This window comes from Bombyx mandarina, chromosome 11 (genome assembly GCF_030267445.1).
Source record: "Bombyx mandarina strain Sakado chromosome 11, ASM3026744v2".
NCBI classification, from domain to species: Eukaryota; Metazoa; Arthropoda; class Insecta; order Lepidoptera; family Bombycidae; genus Bombyx; species Bombyx mandarina.
In genome coordinates, this window is record NC_143218.1 from 13,124,485 (window position 1) to 13,145,643 (window position 21,159).

The 21,159-nt window shown below is 35.1% G+C and overlaps 1 protein-coding gene across 2 annotated transcripts in view; it reads right to left on the bottom strand.

Annotated features, from left to right (window-relative positions):
- Arl4 (ADP ribosylation factor-like 4) overlaps nucleotides 1-21,159 on the bottom strand; it is a 62,067-nt gene that overhangs the window by 6,020 nt on the left and 34,888 nt on the right. For both annotated transcript variants that reach the window (XM_028180494.2, XM_028180493.2), the window contains exon 3: nucleotides 5-79. In XM_028180494.2, coding sequence (XP_028036295.2) covers nucleotides 5-79 — 75 coding nt within the window. The remainder of the gene's footprint in view (nucleotides 1-4; nucleotides 80-21,159) is intronic.

Genomic DNA, 21,159 nt, shown 5'->3' on the forward strand with positions numbered 1-21,159 from the left:
TTACGAGTAAACTGAAGAAAATATGTCGTAGCCGCCCCTAACCTGGCTGCTCAGTCTCAAAGTTTTTGTGTCAAAATACCTGGAAAAAAATGATATCATTTACAATATTTTGTCTTAGCATTTTTGTGCAGAGTTAAAAAAAAGTCTCATACATTAGATTTCGAGAATAGTTTTTTGCTTTTGGGTACTTTGGGCGTATACTTGACTAATGTTGAGTACAATTTAATTAGGTTACAATAAATTTTGAGCTATTGGGTTTGAATCTAGGCTAGTTCCATTACGAATGAGAAAAATATTTTTTTTTTTAAATATACGACGTATTAGCGGTGCGGTTAATTTATTGGAGTTTTTTTATTTAAACTAGAGGTCCCGCAGTAGTCGAAATTCGAGTATAATTAATTGGAATTTTAAGTTTGTACACTATTATGATTGTATTTTATACTTCTATAATCACAAATTTCGCCAAGATTACACTATAAAAAATATTAACAAAGACAAAAAATATTTAATCTATTCTCAATTTGAAAACCGACGTCAAGAACAAAAGTTTGACAATGAATGGTATGCGTGTGTGCGTCAAATACATGGTATGTAGTGTGTGTAATGTTTTCTTTATTGATTTAATGTATCTTTTATGCATTAATTAAAAAAAAAATTAGCATTGTGCACTTCTTCTCTATATTCTCCATAAGTGTGGAAAATTTCATACTCCTCCGTCCGCGCAATTTTCGTAAAAAGGGATACAAAGTTTTTGCTTCACGTATTAATATATATATTATTTTAATTGATAAGCGTCGAAATTAATAAGAGACTAAAATTTCTAAATACTCAAATCTTGAGATTCAAAGTAGTCGCAGTAATGGAACCTAAAATTATCTACAAGGTAATCTTGGTTCCGTGTAACAGCAGAGTTTTTCATTGAGGTAAGCACCGCTTTGTGTAGATCGCGGCGGATGGCAATTTCCGTTTCTTTCGTGTCCATACGAGTAGTAAGTAATCAAAAGAGAGGAATCTAGCGTTGGCGAAGCGTGGAGACGGATACTCCCTACATTATCCTGCCGATGAATCCGTTATAGGTGCCTTCATATTATGTGCTTAGATGCTTTCATCGTGATATTGAAAAATAATTGTATTTACGCTTTTTGATTACATTAAGCTAAAACATAATGTCGTCTTCTCGCATTAAAACTGTATAATATCATAACTTACTAATTTCACAGGAGAGTGTTTTAAAGGTTTAACATGTTATATTTTTAATATTAATCATATTTGCAACATTAAAATTTATTTTTTTACCAATTACATTATCTGTCTTTTAAAGTAAGATAAAGTTATGTATTAATTTTGTTAATAGTAGTCAAAACATAGGTAATTTAAAAAAAATATCTAAAACTAAACTACGCTCTTTTGACAGTGTTTATGAGAAAAATACTGGTGATACCAAATGTTTACGCATATTAACTCAATTTTGAATGTTTTTGGAAATTGTACACTTTTAATGCGAAAAAGCGATGTGGTGAACCTTCGCCTTTAAGTATTTCATTTAACTATTGGTCGCCCGGTAGTCGAAATTGTACTACAATTAATTGAAATTAAAAGTTTGTACACTATTATGATTCTATTTTCAAAGACTATTATACTTCTATAATCACAAATTTTGCCAAGACTACACTATAGATAAAAAAATATTATTAACAAAGACAAACAATATTTAATCTATTCTCAATTTGACCATAGACTTGATGAAATAACAAAAGTTTGACAATAAACAAATAGTATGCATGCGTGTGTGTGTCAAATAAAGGGTAGTGTGTGTAATTTTTTCTTTATCGATTTAATGTATCTTTCATGCATTGTCTTAAAAAAATATTAGCATTGTGCACTCCTTCTCTATATTCTCTATAAGTGTGGGAAATTTCATACTCCTCCGTACCCGCAATTTTCGTAAAAAGGGATACAAAGTTTTTCCTTCACGTATTAATATATAGATAAACTGAAATTTTCATTAAGGTTAACTTTTAATTACCAGGAAATAACATATATAGGTGTATATATCTAAGCCAGTTTTTTAAATTCGCTTCGTAAAACAAACGTTTATTTGTATCTTTTTGAAGGTTTTGGAAGAAGGCTTATATGTTTGTTAAGGATTTCCGCTTCCCGCAAAACCGCGGAAGCGAGCGAATTAGTAACATAACGAATGCAACTGCTCCATGTATTTTAGAAGTGAAGGTTCTAAGTACCATCTTCCGAAAGAATCTCTATGTAAAGGTACTAAAGAAAAGTCTTTGTCGAAAACATGAAATATGCTGCAGTGCAGATGACGCCTACCGATAATGGGCATTATATTGAAAAACCATCAAAGTGCATTCTCTATAAAATAAAATTTCTATATTTGTATTATAAGAATTTATACAATTGCATCTTATACGATTATTTAAATTAAAAAAGGTACAACTTGCCTGTAAGTACATCAAAAAGATGCATTTATAATATTTTTATTTTTACCTTAACAAGAATTGGTGGGTATAAAAATGCTATAGCTGCTCTTGAATATCCTTGGCCAGGTTATTAAATTATATTAAATTGGTAAGCTATAAGCGTGGTAGGGTGTTTAAGCGGTGGTTAATTTAAGGATGCTTGTTAGCTTAAAGCGATAAAGATATTATTATGTGTACCAAATATCAGGGAATTGGTATTAAATTAGGTAATATAGCCTCTTAATGATACATTTCCATTAATATGTCCTATAACTGTATTATCAGTTTTTATATTCTTAAGACTAATCAATAAATACTTATATTCCCGGTATTGAATAATTTCCTGACATGAAATCATATGAATGTATTAAGGAAAATATTTGGTTTCATGGTTCGAATAAGCGATGCGGTGGAACTGTAGTAATCGATTAGATGTTGAATTAGTTTGGGGACGTCTCGACGTTGGTACGGTGAATAGAGCTGTCGCGTGACTCACGCCGCTAAAAAACAACGATTTTTCAACGCTGATTTCATTAAGATCCATTGTCAAGGTTCTTTCTTCTAGCGGAAATTAACGAGGTTTATTCTTTCGTTATTTTTTTTGATAGTGTCCTTCTTGACCCTTTCCTAATCATAGACGATCATAATTAAAAAAAAAGCAAAAAAGAACAATTTGCTATTTACTGCATCCGAATCTAGAACTTCTTGGTTTGTTAAGAAAGTCGTATAACTTTCTCGCGCGTTATCAGTGAAAGAGTTTATTGTTGTGCTCCAGAACATTTGCATAACATAGCAGCAACTATACGACAATGTGGAGCTTGGAGTTGGACAAAAACAAGTTTGTTTCGTGTGATACGTGATGGGATTTTATGCTCCGAACATGAAAATTAACTGTCCTACAAAATGCACGAAAATGGAATTAGTGGAACGAAATTGTAAATTTAAATTTGAAAACTCATTAAAGTTTAAAATGTCAAGGATGTCACTGGATTTTATTGTTTTTAGTGCGGATCAACGAGCTTAAGATCCACTTCGTCTAAAGTATTTATCGGAGCTTATAGGCATCACAATGTGAATGCCGTTACCCACCTTGAGACACGAGGTTGACGTCCCATCTGTCCCATCCTTCAAACTGTATGATGGCTTCGCAGCAGAAATAGGCGAGAGGATAGTACCTACCCGAGCAGTCTTCTACCATCAGTAAATGGTATAATACTGAGAGAATTGCTGTCCATTCTTCAGTGAATTCCTTACTGTCCCTTTACTACACAGTAAGAGATAAGGTGGTGCTATTCTAAGCCTACATCACATAGCCAAGAGTTAATTGTTCAAGAAGGAATTAAATCATTTATACATTAAGCTATCAATCTGGACTAGGTATATTCAATAACACAGGGATGGGATTATTCTATTTAAGGTTCATTGAGTAATTCAATCTGCGGTTTGCGTTTATTTGAAGAAGGTCATAATAATAAAATGAATTCTGTTTACTTATTTATTTATGTACGTGACGCTTAGAAATTAGATCATTCAATTCTGTTGACTGCTAAAGTTGTTGCATTTATTTTGAAGTGTTTAATGGTAAATTGCATTAATTATAGCGTAAATATTTTTTTCTAAGTTTTTCAATTTACGAAAACACCAAAAAGTACATTCCATGAAAATTAGTTCTAACATGTTGAACGAATTGTTATGTGCTTTAGATTTTTTTTTATTGCTTAGATGGGTGGACGAGCTCACAGCCCATCTGGTGTTAAGGAGCTAAAGGTGTTAAAGTTACTGGAGCCCATAGACATCTACGACGTAAATGCGCCACCCACCTTGAGATATTAGTTCTAAGGTCTCAGTATAGTTACGACGGCTGCCCCACCCTTTAAACCGAAACGCATTACTGTTTCACGGTAGAAATAGGCAGCGTGGTGGTACCTACCCATGCGGATTGACAAGAGGTCCTACCACCACTTATATACTCTCAAAAATACGAAATCGGTCCAAAAAATCTTTCAAAAATCAAAAAATTTAGATTTATTTTATGGTTACTTGTAACAATGTGTAGGCAGCTCTTGTAATGAGTTATTAACAACGTGGAATAAACAAGCCAGCCGAGTGAATAATTGCATGAAGTTGGGTCCCGGAGACAGGAAGAAACCGTTTTGCTCCATTTGAAGGAGGCGACATATGGATTGTATGCTAATCTTTATGATTATATTGATATAAGTAGCGTGGGATACGCGTGTTTATCACGCCCGCGAGATTACTGTACTTCACATGCATTAATTGAAGACGTTGTTGCTGTTTGAGGACTAAGGAAAAACGATGAATTTTAAACACTTATCAATAAATGCTATTGATAACACTACTAATTTATATATATCTTACTAAACACATGAATTCTACTTATTTCACTACTTCGTATAGTTTTATATATTTGGCTTGAATGTTTTGAACGAAGACATTAAGTCTGGCACGATAGTGAAAAAAAGTTATCAAATCATCTCAGGAAAATTAGATCCTGTGACCTAAGATATTTTTATTATACAAAATGTCGATCCCTTTCAGGATAAAAAAAATGAAAAAAAAACAACTTCAGAGGTGTCAAGGGACACCCGGATGGAACGAAGTTCCTTTCGATTAATTAGTGAAGGAATTGTAATTTTTTTTTAAGTTATAATAATAAATTACGGCATTATGAAGAAGAAAAAAACAATACTATGAACTAAATTACTATTGTTGAAACGCTATCTCGAGAAACTGTACTCATTACGCGGACCAATCGGATACGAGCAATGTCAAGCGATAAGCGCCTACACGTTGATTGGTCAGAATGACGGATCTAAAAAGTGTCGTGACAACTTTTCGTAAGAATTTTTTCCGTCTAGCCTCCTTTCACAACGCGCGATAAGGAACTTCGTTCCAAAAAGGTCTACATCGAAAAGAAAGTACCTCTCAAAGTATCATATAGGTCATAAAGACAAAAATAAAATGTCTGAAAGAACTCTATGTAGGCGTTTATTGAATTACTTGTGCAAAACATCAAAGGCCAGATTTAGGTCAAGCTCTCTGACTACGGAGCAATAAATGTCAGTATTATACATTTTACAATATGATGACATTAATCATAGTCCTTCGGCAGACTCTTCTATTACATACATATTTTTATTGAAAGTAAAAACTAAACAAGGTTTGTAACCGAAAATGAGTGTTGAATTTTTAAAAGGCGCAGATGAGCACACTTTTTCATGTCCCATTCAATTTTCTAAAATTTCTTTTATATCTGTCAGGCAGTAAGGGGCTCCCGTAAACATTATCACTGCTGCTTATATGGATGTTAAGTGATTGCCGGAGCCCGTATTCATTAGAATGCAAAGTGCAAGCTACCCCCACCTCTAGTCCCAGGCGGTCTCAAACTAACAATTAGAGTGATATTTATTTTTGTCTCTTCGTTGGAAATACAAGTACGAATCTCGATTAGAGTGAGTATGAGAGTATATTTGTCCTCGGTATCGCAGTAAAGCGAAGTGGTACTTCACATCAGGACAAAGACATGCTTTACATAGTACAAGTCTGGGCTCGCGAGGAGTACTGCTCTCGCCTCTGGGCCGGAGCTCCCAAATACCAGCTACTTTCATTCGATTCCATACAGATAACGGTAGGCAGCGGCTTGGCTCTGCCCCTGGCATTGCTAAAGTCCATGGGCGACGGTAACCGCTCTCACCATCAGGAGGGCCGTATGCTCGTCTGCCTACAAGGGCAACAAAAGAAAAAAAAGATAAAAGCCTACCGGATTGTTGATAATCCCATTCTCATAGAGCCTCTCGGTCTACGGCGGTACGGTAGGTACGAGAGTTGTATGTTCCATGGATAATGTTTTGAGGAATTGTTTGAGATCATCCCACTATCTCATTTCTACCATCGCAGCGCCCTCCACTAACTCATAGTTCATCTATGGAACTACCTAGAGCCGCTGCATTAAGGAAGCAGTAGGAAGCGGACTCACAAGAGGTCCTACTGGTGGTAGGATCTCTTGTGAGTCCGCACGGGTGGGTACCATCGCCCTGCCTATTTCTGCCGTGAAGCAGTAATGCGTTTCGGTTTGAAGGGTGGGGCAGCCGTTGTAACTATACTGAGACCTTAGAACTTATATCTCAAGGTGGGTGGCGCATTTATGTTGTGCATTTCTATGGGCTCCAGTAACCACTTAACACCAGGTGGGCTGTGAGCTCGTTCACCCATGAAGCAATAAAAAAAAAGAAGGAAAATGAAGAAAAATCCCTGAAAAATCCCGTCATAATTTATAGTCTATTTTAAAATCATAGTCATTTTTTGATTACAGACGTTTAAATACAGTTGTACGTTACGTTTCGTGACTGATGTAAGCATTGTAGGTTTTTTTTTTGTAGACATTATACAAATTATTGGGGCACACAAAAAATTAACGGTTTTCAAGGCAAAGCTTTTTTTGTCATGTTTATTTGTTTTTTTTTCGCTTAGTACCACCTACTATATTTTTTTGTGTTAGCAGTTAAGACGCCGAAAAGATTAACGTTTTGCACTCATAATTTTTTTTTATATAAAATTTTGTCTTTAAATGTAAATTAAAACTTATTTTTAATTCTTTATTAGAGCCATACTAAATTTAGTTTATTTTACGATAAATTTTACAAAAATTAATATTTTTTTTAAACTATTGACATGTTGTTTTATTATTATACATGAGTTTATCTTATGGTTCGCATTGGTTAGCAACTGAATAAATCACTTTTGAGGTTTTCATTTGGTTCGGTTTATTTGATTAAATATTAAAAACGTTTTTAACATTTGCTGTAATGATGTAAGCATCTTATTTATATAACTATACTAGTACTTATATAATATATATACCTATATATATATAGCTATACTAGTTATAATATAACCTCAACATACTACAACTGAAGAGGTAACTTAAGTCGAAGTTACGATTTATTTCGATGACTGTCAAGAATTACGTTCATAATGTTGTTAGTAAAAAGCTGTGAAGTTGCGTGACAGCAAGCACGTGTTGAAGAGTTGTGTATAAAATAAAACTACAAGTCAGTAGTCTGAGACAGGTTGCCGTTAGAATGTGCGCTATCAGCTATATACAAATATTTAGTTGAATAATATATCTTGATTACAGCGGCGTGAAGCCGACGATGTTTATAGTAACGTGAATCAACGCTCTTAAGTTTGAGAGAGCTTGTAATGCGATTATTGTTATGCAAATTCTATTCGTCTCTCAGTTGTGATATGTAGTTACAATAGACATCTAGTTGCACCTAATTTTCTTTTATTATATTAAATACTTACATATTACTTTGAATTGTCAATGTGCTGTGGAAACCACTTTTTTTTCTTTTTTTTCCTAGCTATTCGCTGGTAGCCTAAGAGGCTATTCCAGGTGTGCCCGGACGGGGAAACCACAAGGTACCACATCGACTAAGAGAACGAAAAGGCTGTTGTTTGTATACAAAGAGACAAACGCAGTGGTTGAAAATAAATGAATCAGATTTTTTGTGATTTCACCTAAAATATCTAAAAAAAAATCGGCTGTACACATTAAATATACTCTCAAAAATACGAAATCGATAAAAAAAATCTTTGTTTAAATAGTAAGTAGCTAGAGATGCGACAGAGCGCGGCGCGTGTCACCGTTATCGTCGAAAAGCGAAGAGCGGTCACATCGAGGTCACCTTAACCGTAAGTAGACATTACGTTTCCAATCAGGGCTACCTCAAATAGAAATTGAAATAAACCACTTTTAAAGTATAATGCTTTAAACTTACAGGCGACCCTGATTTGGTACATTTTGATACATTTCAAATTTAGAAATGTCAAATTCGTTGCACATTTTCGGTGAATCATGATTGTATAAATATTATGATATGATACAGCTTAAGTATAAATAGTGTTGTCTATCAGTCCTCAGTTGCCTTTCTGTCGATTTTTTTAAACTCATATTTCGAGCGAAGTGCCAACATTCTACATTAGTTGACTGCTTTAAATTTTGACTAAAATTAGGGATAAAATAGAAATGAAAAAAAATGTGCACATTTTCCAAACAAGGAGAACCGTAAATGCGGTAACCCTGTCTTCAACTGGGTTGTTGTCCGTATTCGCTATTTGTACAGTAAGATTTAAAAAATCGATTTACGTGACTTTGAAATTTATTGTGCTCTGTACTTTCTCAACTTAACAAACTCAAAGTGAGGCAAATAACCTCACATTGAGTTTAAACCACAGCCTTTAAAGATATGACAGGACTCCGTCGCGCTTATTCGATACGGTAAAATAATTATGTACTTAAAAGTCCTATTTTGCGTATTGGATTTTTCTTCAAGTTACTAAGTTTTATTATTTTAGTAAAGCACTAAGCACAGAACCGTCTCAGATCAAACGGGTCCTTAAGAATTTTAATGCCAGTAAATAATTTTTTTCGGACTCATTAGAGAATAGCTAATTTAATGCTATTTAAGTCTTCATTATGGCAATGAAACAAAAACGTTCACGGTTTAGCCATAAGTAAAAATCAATCAAATTATCTCAAATTCTTCATAGTCAGATTTAAATTTCGATTTATTTATTGTGATCCAGTTATCTGTGATATGTTAAGTAATTGAAAAATTAAAAAGTTTTTCTTATTATTAGAGTAGTTTACTAAAATTCTTACAACAAAAAAAATCTAATCTCAGATTATAGATACAAACTGAATTATAGTGTTTTCTTCGGTTTGCACGCGTGGTAGATTAATAAAACTACTTTCTGATCGGTCGACTTGCAAAGTATTCGAAACGCCAGAAATAATAATACTATATTACCTATATATACCTATAGAAATAATAATACTATATACCTATAAAAGTAAAATTTTATTTTAATTAAAAACCGAATAGTAATTTAAAAACAATAACATTTTTTTTTGTTACCTACTTTACGTAATACAAACGATTAACTTAAGCATTGAGTTTACCAATGAAATTTAAAGATTCAATATGGCTGCTCTTCAACATTTGCGACAAGTCAGCATACTCTGCTCAGAACTAAAACGACACAACTGGATACCGCAATGCTGTTAAATACAAATATATTTTAAGTCCCTATTGTATATGTTAATCATTACGTGACAAGTGTAGTCAACAAGCACGGTCAGGTTCATTCATAGCGAAATCCGAGTGCTGTTCGAACATTAAGAGCAGTAGGTCAGCGGCACACCACAGAACTCGCCTCACCGACCAGGTATCTTAAGTTCAATAGCTTGGCAGTCGAAGTCGTCATGGCCTAAAGGGTAAGACGTTCGGTGCATTCGTATCTAGCGATGCAACGGTGTTCGAATCCCGCAGGCGGGTACCAATTTTTCTAATGAAATACGTACTTAACAAATGTTCATAATTGACTTCCACAGTGAAGGAATAACATCGTGTAATAAAAACCAAACCCGCAAAATTATAATTTGCGTAATTACTGGTGGTAGGAACTCTTGTGAGTCCGCACGGGTAGGTACCACCACCCTACCTGTTTCTGCCGTGAAGCAGTAACGCGTTTCGGTTTGAAGGGTGGGGCAGCCGTTGTAACTATACTTGAGATCTTAGAACTTATATCTCAAGGTGGGTGGCGCATTTACGTTGTAGATGTCTATGGGCTCCAGTGACCACTTAACACCAGGTGGGCTGTGAGCTCGTCCACACATCTAAGGAATAAAAAAAAAGACGACATCACGGACATATGGTTATTCTGCGAATGCCGCGCGTAACGACGACAAATAATCAATAGCGGTTCTACTGTTACGTGCTCGCGTCTCAAATGTCCATATTGATTAAATTACGCTTTCAATTAGTGCAGCAGCCCCGCACTAGTTACACCGTAGTTGCATTAATATTCTATTCAATTTGTTCATACCATTAAAATTCTTAATTTTATTTCATTTTAGAGTTTAACGAGTCGTAAATATAAATAAAACTATTTAATCGTCCATAACTACAGAAACCTTAGTCTTCGATGAAAAGTTGGAAATTATACAATAAAATGAGAGATTAAGCCGTAAAAGAAAAGGATTGTGATGAATGAAACTTTACAATAATATAATTAATATTTAGCGTATTTATACAAACTAGAGGTCCTGCAGTAGTCGAAATTCGACTATAATTAATTGGAATTGTGAGTTTGTACACTATTATGATTGTATTTTATATTTCTATAATAACAAATTTCGCCAAGACTACACTATAAAAAATATTAACAAAGACTAACAATATTTAATCTATTCTCAATTTGACAACAGACGTCAAGAACAAAAGTTTGACAATAAATAGTATGTATACATGCGTGTGTGCGTCAAATACATGGTATGTAGTGTGTGTAATGTTTTCTTTATTGATTAAATGTATCTTTTATGCATTATTTTAAAAAGATATTAGCATTGTGCACTTCTTCTCTATATTCTCTATAAGTGTGGAAAATTTCATACTCCTCCGTCCGCGCAATTTTCGTAAAAAGGGAAACAAAGTTTTTGCTTCACGTATTAATAAATAGAGATTGTGTAGAATCTAGATGACACTATGCATACTTATCATAGTGTGTAATTACATTAAAAGTCAAATAACTATGTAAAGAAATATAATAAATTTGTATTAGTGCTATAATTAAGCTTTGTAATAGATTCATGTTATTAAAATCAAACTACTTATTATTTGTCACACAATTTCATATGCTTCATCGAAAATATAATTAATATAGAAATCATTTAGTTTTCAAAGAACAATTGTTTTTAATGATGTATATTGTTTCGTCTGTCCCTGCTCCAATTATTTGTTGTGGAATCTCCTCGGGTTTTTTTGCGTAAAATTCACATGTTGTTAATTTCAGCATTCAGCATGCGATTTTTATTAAGCTATTGCCATAGCTTTTATCGCGGGCCTTGAGCGCGGCGACCGAATCATGAAATTCCGTAACGAAAAAAACCTTACACCCCTCACTCCGCCTATCATGTAGCTCGCGTTCAACACATTCACACGTTGCGCTTGTGTCTGCCCATTTCTCTCTCGCGCGGTCTAGCTTATGAGTGTGAAGGGACAGTTAAGGTTTTTCTTTTATTAATGGTTAATATAGCGTGGTCTTGTTTTATTATTATTTTAACATTAACTTATCATTGTCTAATTATAGTTCAATAAGTTGATAAAAAATGCTATAGCAATAGCAATAGCTTTACCGCGGCAGTTGATGAGTGCCACACGTTTGTTTTTTTTATTAAATTCCGATAACCATAACGCTCTGAAATCTTCTACAATCGAACTTAACAATGAATTAGTAATCGAATCACTTTTTTAAACCAAAAAACCTGATCATTCGCGTATAAAAAAGTATTTACTTATGGAATGTTAAGTGCGTGCGTTAATTTGTGAACTGGCGTAAAATATATGAATACATTTTATGTTTACTTTCTAAATGATCGTTTTCTACGGCTTTATGTTCCAAGTGCATAATCTTGTTTGCAAATTACCTGGATGTATAGAGCTACGCTATTTGAGGTCAACGACTCGAGAAACTGCGTTAAACATATTTTTATTAAGCCTTAAAGGCAAACGTGCAGTTGTTACCTATTTAGTAAATCGAATGTAGAAGTTTGTTTTAAATCAAGTATGCCTTACGCAGTATAAAATTCTCAAAACTTTACTAGAAAATAAGAATTAATGAGATAAATATCTGTTACGACAATTTGTTTTAAATATTTCAAGGCAGTTTCGAAAGAAAATTAAAAAAGACACGTGTGGCACTCGGGGACTGCCGCGGTAAAGCTATTGCATAGCTTTTTTATCAACTTATGCAATTATAATTAGACAATAATAATTTAATATATACATGCGCTATATTTATAAACATTAACAAAAGCAAAACATTAACTGTCCCCTTCACACTCATAAGCTATAGACCGCGCGAGAGAGAGATGGGCAGACTTTTCATGATGCGCAAGGAGTGCGACGTCACCCGTGTGCTTATTCACGAACACTACACAAGCGCAACGTGTGAATGTGTTGAACGCGAGCTACATGGTAGGCGGAGTAGGGTGTTAGGTTTTATTTTCGTTACGGAATTTCTTGATTCGGTCGCCGCACTCAAAGCCCGCGATAAAAGCTATGCAATAGCTTAAAAAACGGTTTTACGTTAGCCAGGTTACAAGTATTGATTCACATTAATTGATAAATACTGTCACGTAATACGATGACCTTGTTGCAGGTGTAAAGTCCTCCTCCCCAAATACAAATCGATTTCTTAGCCAAGGTTCACCGTAATTACAAGCAATGATTCAGAATAGATCGATGTGCATTGGACCTTGACGGATTGCTGCGCTATTCTCAAATAATGTACCATCTGATTAGAATGACAGTTGGATGATTGTAAGACGACATTGTCCATTTTATTTTATAATTTAGTTTAGCAGACGAGTTTTTAGCTCTCGTATTAAGATGTTACGGGATCCCATTGAAATCCATCCATCCGGGATCCAATTGTACCTTACTGGTGGTAGGACCTCTTGTGAGTCCGCACGGGTATGTACCACCACCCTGCCTATTACTGCCGTGGAACAATAATGCGTTTCACTTTGAAGGATAGGGCAGCCGTTGTAAGTATACTGAGACCTTAGAACTTATATCTAAAGGTGGGTGGCGCATTTACGTTATAGATGTCTATGAGCTCCAGTAACCACTTAACACCAGGTGGGCTGTCCACCCATCTAAGCAACAAAAGAAGAAAAAAAGGTTTGAGGCTTAACGGCCAAGTCTCTTTTGTAGCAAACAACGGCCTTAAATCCTTCAAAGTGTAATTCACGTCTCCTTGACGACAGAAGGAGGCATCTTGGTAGTATTACAATACATTGAATGTGCTACAAAAATCAGCTAGGTTGGTGTCGTTTTTTTGTTTGCCGAAATTTAGCTATTCCTAAGATCCTGCCTCTATGAGGATCGGATGGGTGGATGACAGTTTTTGATTAACCGGGTTTGATAATGCGGATATGGCTATTGTTTCATTATAATCCTTCTAAATTATAATAACTAGTTTTATAAACGTCTTCGCTTGCATTTATATATAAAAAAATATATGTACATCCTTCGGGAATAATACTTTTTTTCTGAATAAAAGTTATTCTACGTCTTTTTTTGTAACCTTAACAATTGGAGTAGTTAAGGCATGAAAGCGTAACTAACAAATATACAAACTTACTATCGTGTTATATAGTATAATATAGTAAGTAAATACGCGCTTAGATAACTTGTTGCCAAGTTAAATAAATTGAAGTATGTGAAGAATTGGTTATGTCCAACCTGCAGAATTCCTGCTGAAAATAGCTCTGAGAATTTCACGTCATATTCATGACGTCACAGGTACTGTCAATGCGTGAGGGAGGTAAATTGGTTTTAATGTAACATATGAAAGAGAAAAATCCTTCATAATGATAATCCTATCACACGTGCATTTTTAAATCCAAAAACATTGAGCCCATGGGGAAACAGTTACTTAAGTTATGATTTTTGTATAACAAATATGTACTTCATGTGATGTGTACAATAGTTTCTAAAACTTAAAGTCGAGTACTGTTTGATTTGTTATTTTATTTTATTGAGGTTAGAAAACCAAGGTCAATGGCAACAACAAGAGTTTCTTCGTGAATATTGATAAAAACATCAAAATCGGTGCCTTGGCCAACATTTAGTAGTGGAACCGGGCTGTTAATTGAATATTTATAAAGATATACCGGTTCAGAGTTCAGTTCTTATGATTGAAATGTAAGCGATTTTGTATACCAATTTTAAAGGGATATTTAAAAGCTGGAAATATTTAAATATAATACAGCCATGTATTGAAGAGCTAACAGTATCGACGCGAACTCCGGACACCATTGTTTAAATATAAAAATCATGGTATATTATCAGGGTTTTTGAATTATACCCGATATATACTGCAATAACTAAGACTTAGGACTCATGAGTTAAGATGAGCAGCGGCATTAACGTGGTAGATGTCTATGGGCTCCGCTGACCACTTAAAAACAGGTGGGCCGTGAGCTCGTCTACCCACCGTAGCAATAAATAAATAAAACTTTTTTATTGTAAACGGATGATTCTGCGTAAAACTCATTACATAAACTATTCTATATACGAGTACTAGAGCTAGTACTAGAGGCAGTAAGTAATACATACTATGGTAATAAAATTATCATTTTAACTGAGGTTGGGACTTTTCTTTTAGGTTTATAATAGCACTAGCGACCCGCCCTCGCTTCGCTTCGGAAACATTAAAACACACATGAAACCAAAAAAAATAAATAAAAAATAAATAAAAAAAAAGTAGCCTATGTTCATCAGGGACAATGTCGGCTTCTAATGGAAAAAGATTTTTTCAAATCGGTCCAGTAATTTCGGAGCCTATTCGAAACAAACAAACAAACAAATCTTTCCTCTTTATAATATTAGTATAGAAGTATAGATTAGTATAGATTACTTAATGGTTAAATAGTTAACAGAAATATTACAATAATGAATGCATTATAACAATGTGTTGATGAGGGTTATCAAGTAAATGTGTCATTTGAATGTTATCAGAAAGGTCAGACTTGTATCATCGGGGAACAGACCTTTATTTCTGTACTTATCAATTTCCGTGTGCTTGTTACTATTTATTATAAGCTTAAGGAGCTATTCCAGCTACGTCCGAACGGGTAGCTGAGCTAACAGGCTCAAAACAGGCCTCAACAAAAGGCTGAAGTCGTCGTGGCCTAACGGATAAGACGTCCGGTGCATTCGTGTTGAAGCGATGCACCGGTGTTCGAATCCCGCGGGCGGGTACCAATTTTTCTAATGAAATACGTACTCAACAAATGTTCACGATTGACTTCCACGGTGAAGGAATAACATCGTGTAATAAAAATGAAACCCGCAAAATTATAATTTGCGTAATTACTGGTGGTAGGACCTCTTGTGAAGTCCGCACGGGTAGGTACCACCGCCCAGCCTATTTCTGCCGTGAAGCAGTAATGCATTTCGGTTTGAAGGGTGGGGCAGCCGTTGTAACTATACTTAGACCTTAGAACTTATATCTCAAGGTGTGTGGCGCATTTACGTTGTAGATGTCTATGGGCTCCAGTAACCACTTAACACCAGGTGGGCTGTGAGCTCGTCCACACATCAAAGCAATAAAAAAAAAATTGTATTACTATAATAATAATTTTAAATGTCAGTTATTTACAGCTTCGAAGCAATAGAATTCGTTTTTAATTCGCAATAACTAAATTGCTTGGTATGTATGTTGAATTTTTTTGCACATTCTTTGATAATTTATAGTCGATTTATTTAAACTAGAACAAAAGCCTAGTAACGACACTGTCCGGCCTATCAAGTTATATAATAATATATATAGCAGACTATATTATGTAGTATATTTTATATAGAGTGTCCTTGCGTAATATCTTAATACTTGTAATATTCTTTCTTTAAGAAAGTATAATAATCGGTAATGTTATCTCAGTATACAATATTATTACTATCCTTTATGACATTTATGTAATTTGGTTATTATTGTGACACTGTGCTGACAATTTTCAATTTCTTTACGACATCCGTGTGATAATATGAAAGTTCGTTGGATAACACCGCGGACTGTTGTCGAAAAAAATATATGCCCGTAATGTTTATTGTTGTGAAAGTTTTACAATTCTACTTGTAGGTTCAGCGTTTTAAATTTTATTTTTTATTAACTTTGAAAAGGAGCTAAGATCACGAACGCTGTAAATGTTGCCAATAAGGTCTTAACTGCATTAAAATAACGGACCTAATTATTCTTATTATTTATTCGGCAGAACAGTGATACCAGCTTTCACATGCTTGGTAATTAAGTTTACTAGTTGTAGGGTTTATTATAAAACGGCACGAGAAGATACGATCATTCTGCTTATTTATGCGCGAAGTACTTGTGTTTTTGAAGGGTGGGATTGCCAATAAATACTACTATTGAGATATCGACCTCATGTCTCAAGGTGCGTGACCGCATTCACGTTGCGATGTTGCCCACTTCGATAAAGCGGCACGACACGAGAACCCTCTCATCGTGGCCGCCGGTAACTACATTCCCGATCCTGCGGACAGAATGGAAAGCAGTCGATGTCGCCCAAAACACGTCATCTCGGATCCTCCCGATCCATTAACGGTGCCTTTAGGTACTTCAAGCACCGGTCACCGTTCTCGTCGAACCCGTCGCTTGCGACGAAGGGCTCGACGAGTAAATTAACTCTCAGACACAGCCCACTGAGTTTCTCGCCGGATCTTCTCAGTGGGTCGCGTTTCCGATCCGGTGGTAGATTCTGCGAAGCACGGCTCTTGCTAGGGTTCGTGTTAGCAACGTCATCAGGTTTGAGCCCCGTGAGCTCACCTACAAAAGTTAGGGTTACGCTGAAATAGCCTCTCAAGGCTCTCAACTTAGGTAGGAAAAAAAAAAAATTTGCGATGTTTATGGTCTCTGTAATCACTGAAAACTAGATGTATCAAAATATATAATAAGTAAGTTGATTCATGCATCCATGCATTTAGAAATTGAAAAATAACTGTGTACCTTTGAACAAGAACCCTTTTATCATAGCGCCGCAATTACAAGGAGTATCTCTGCAGCTTTTCGCGAATATAGGGATTTTGGGGGTCGATATTTTGAGCGGTGTTCAATACTGAACACTCGGATACCCGAGTCATTTGGAAAGTAAAGCCAAATTGCTAGTCTCTAAAAAGCCTCTATAATGTTGGGAGTCCTCAACAGAGCAAAGCGGTATTTCACGCCTGGAACCGATGCGTTCATCGACAGTGCACTTCCAAAGATCATTTCTGCCACGTACCATTCGGCTTTGGAATGAACTCCACGGTGCTTCCCGAGCGCTGTCATGTCCTTCTTCAAAGAAGGCGTGCGGAGGTCAATGGTAGGCAGCGACTTGGCTGTACCCGTGGCATTGCTGACGTCCATGAGCGATGCTAACTACTTACCATCAGGTGGGCCGTATGTTCGTCTACCTACAAAGACAAAAAAAGTACCAAACAAGATAGAAATCAGGGTCTGAGTTAGATAAGAAAATATAGCGAGAATATTTCCGTGGTAGTGGTATTTGCTACAGCTTCGAAAGATGTAAGCTTGAAAGCATGTATTTTTTTCAATCTAAATAATAAAATAAGCCTGTCATGGTAAAAGAATGATTTTGTCCAGCACAATGAGGCTTTTAACTAGCCGGGCTCTTCGTCTGAGTTAGATAAGAAAATATAGCGAGAATATTTCCGTGGTAGTGGTAGTTATTACTGCTTCGAAACATATAAGCATGAAAGCATTTATTTTTTTCAATCTAAATAATAAAATAAGCCCGTCATGGTAAAAAAGTGTTTTTGCCCAGCACAATGAGGCTCTTTACTGGCCGGGCTTCTTGTGTCACATCAATAATTTCGTTCGAGTGACGGATGGGGTGTCATAACTCTGGCAGCGCAAGTGTTGCAGCTGTGGCCCAATTGGCCGAGTCGCTCTCATTCCTGTCTCCTAATATCCGACCTACTTTATCTATACTAATATAATAAAGAGAAAAGATTTGTTTGTTTGTATTGAATAGGCTCCGAAACTACTGAATGGATTTGAAAAATTCTTTCACAGTTTGGAAGCTACACTATTTCCGAGTGACATAGGCTATAATCTTCTTTGAAAAAAATTAGGGATCCTTACTAAAACTCCAATAATGTAACCCAAGGTGTAAAAAAATTGCCTAAAATATTCTTTACATCGCGTGCCCTGCGAAAACTATTGATGATATAATAAAATAATGTACTAAGACTTTGTAGAACACATTATCATTTACAAAAAGTGTCGCGACAGCATATGTCTAACTATTATAGGTATGCCGCAATAAGTGTTTTTTTATTTTAAAAAATAAAACAACGTCAAATATCGTTGAAATTTTTGTTGAAGACCCGAGAGGAGCCGGAGCGGGCCGCTAGTGTCTAATACTTTTGCACTCGTTATTATATTACGAGTCCCGCATTTAATCTTCGGACCAGTTTTCATTATCTTTTATTGCACCGGAGGAATGTAGAGAAGTTTGAACTTGATAGAAGTTTTGTATTCATGAAGTAACAATTCTTAAGTTTAAATTACGATATAACGTTTTTGGGCGATTAAACAATTTTGTCTAAGTTTACGTTTCGTGAGATTTTTATTTGTTTTGTTTTTTAAAACAAGAAAATTTTGAAATTTATTAAGTTTTATTAAATTTTGTATCAGATGACACAACGAAAAATCGGTTGTCTGTAAAGTCGGTTTACTGACCATAGTTGAACGTGACAACGTCATAAGAAAATACTGATGGAATGGATTCATTTTTCAAAAGAAAATTTTAATTTTATTTGTTTGATAGATATTTATGTAAATGTATTATTGTATAGTAGCTGTCTACGCGGATGCATCGCTCACTCAAGTAGGAGAGAGAGACAGATGTCGAACGCTGCCGAACGCGGAAGCCGATTGTGCCTCTTTGTCGCTCGTTGCGCGCTCTCGCTTGCACTTCAAGCCTTAAATGGAACGCCTCAGAGCGAGGTAACGCCGCATGAGTCATGTTTTTTCGTGCGTGCAGCCGGCTCCATCGAATTATAAGACGTTGTCACGTCAAAAATCAGATCACTACACATCAAATCACTTTTAGTATAATAAAATAACATTATTATCGTTTAAATAAATCATTTCAACACGTAATTCGTCGCGAGTTTGTAAAGTAAATTCACTGAGATTACTTCGTTATTCGTTTACAGTTGAGATTAAAGATCGTACTGGTATTTTCCGAACTCAATCAAAGTTCGTTTCACTTCAGCTGATCCGCGAACGTCTCAGACAAATTTCAAAGTCGATTTATTTCTCTTCAAAATAAATTTTCTGATTCGTTTAGATTAATTAAAAGTGTTTTTTACGTTGAAAAGAAATGAAAAGATTAACGTTAATAATTTCGAAAGAAAATATTCCATTGAAATTTATTCTACGGAAAACAATTTTGTATTATGAATCAATGCCCTTTATGTGTTGTTTTTATCAAAGCACTAGCGACCCGCCCTCGCTTCACTTCGGAAACTATAATTTATTATTGATTTCTCCACTATTTAATGGATGTTATTATACATATAAACCTACCTCTTCAATCACTATCTATTAAAAAAAAACGCATCAAAATCCATTGGATAGTTTTAAAGATTTAAGCATACATAGGGACAGAGAAAGCAACTATGACAACATAGTATAAAGCAAACTTTGTTTTATACTATGTAGTGATAAGTGATAATAGGTTAAAATGCAACGTGAGCTATTTTAATGACATCACCTCGACCTCTAAAATTAAGATGGCGGTTCCAATGATGTCATCCCCAATTTAAATCAAATTTCCGAACAAAAAAAATTGTTCTTATTGTATAAGTACGCTATCGAGCTGTACATTCTGTCCTTACGGAGCCGGCGAACAAGTAATACTTTTGGGCTGATGCAGGTGCTCAGTGGGATCTTGGTTTCGATGAGTATCTGCACAGAATCATCGGGACAGAGCCGACGGCAGAGTATCGCGATATCTGCGATGTAGACACCGTGCAGTGACCTTGGAATAATTCAGCATAGTACCTATGTGTAGCGCTGTGATATTGACGAGAAGAGGCTTGTTAGAGATGAAGGTGCATGTGTACTAGTCTTTTCGATCATAGTGAAGTCAAATCGAAACGCGCTGCCTCAAGTAGAGACCTAAACGTGTCCAAGGTCCTCATTTGCCCGTGAGTGAAGAATGCATGCTTAACGGATTTTCACCATAACAAAATAAGTTATCCTTCTTGGTATGATTCTTGTAGAAGTTTCTATTATTTTTTGTCAAACATATTCGTATTAGCTGACTATTATTTAGTTATATAAATCTTGTGCTATAAGGATTAGTAATTCTAGTGTAAATTTGCATTTGTGCATACTAGGATCTAAGTAAATTAGCATGTATTTTTTTTATTTAATCGATATGCATTGACGAGCTGTCAACTCATGACTCATATCAGCTCTTATCAGCTTTTTGACGTCAGAAATGTGGGGAACTAAATATATGAGGCTTCGTATCAGGCGCCGCAACACTGGCCGTCTTATCTATAAGACCACGAAGTTCCTATAAACTTTTTTAAAATTCATAAACACTATCGAAATTCCCATTTATTAATTACTAGCGACCCGCCCTCGCTTCGCTTCGGAAACATTAAAACACAAAAGAAACAAAAAAAAAAAAAAAAAAGTAGCCTATGTTCATCAGGGACAATGTCAGCTTCTAATGGAAAAATAATTTTTCAAATCGGTCCAGTAGTTTCGGATCCTATTCGAAACAAACAAATCTTTCCTCTTTATAATATTAGTATAGATACTGCTTTAACAGATTTGATTGTGGATTTGAATGAAATTATTAAATAACAAGCAAACATATTTAATTCGTCTTAAATGACAGGAATGTTAGTATCATTATGTTGAAACATTAATTTTAATGTTCAAATGTTTCAAAAGTTTAACGTTGAGTAATTACTTTTAAGTAGACTTGTGCGTCGCGACTTATTTGGGTGGACGACACATCATTTACTGCAGTATCTTACATTGTTAA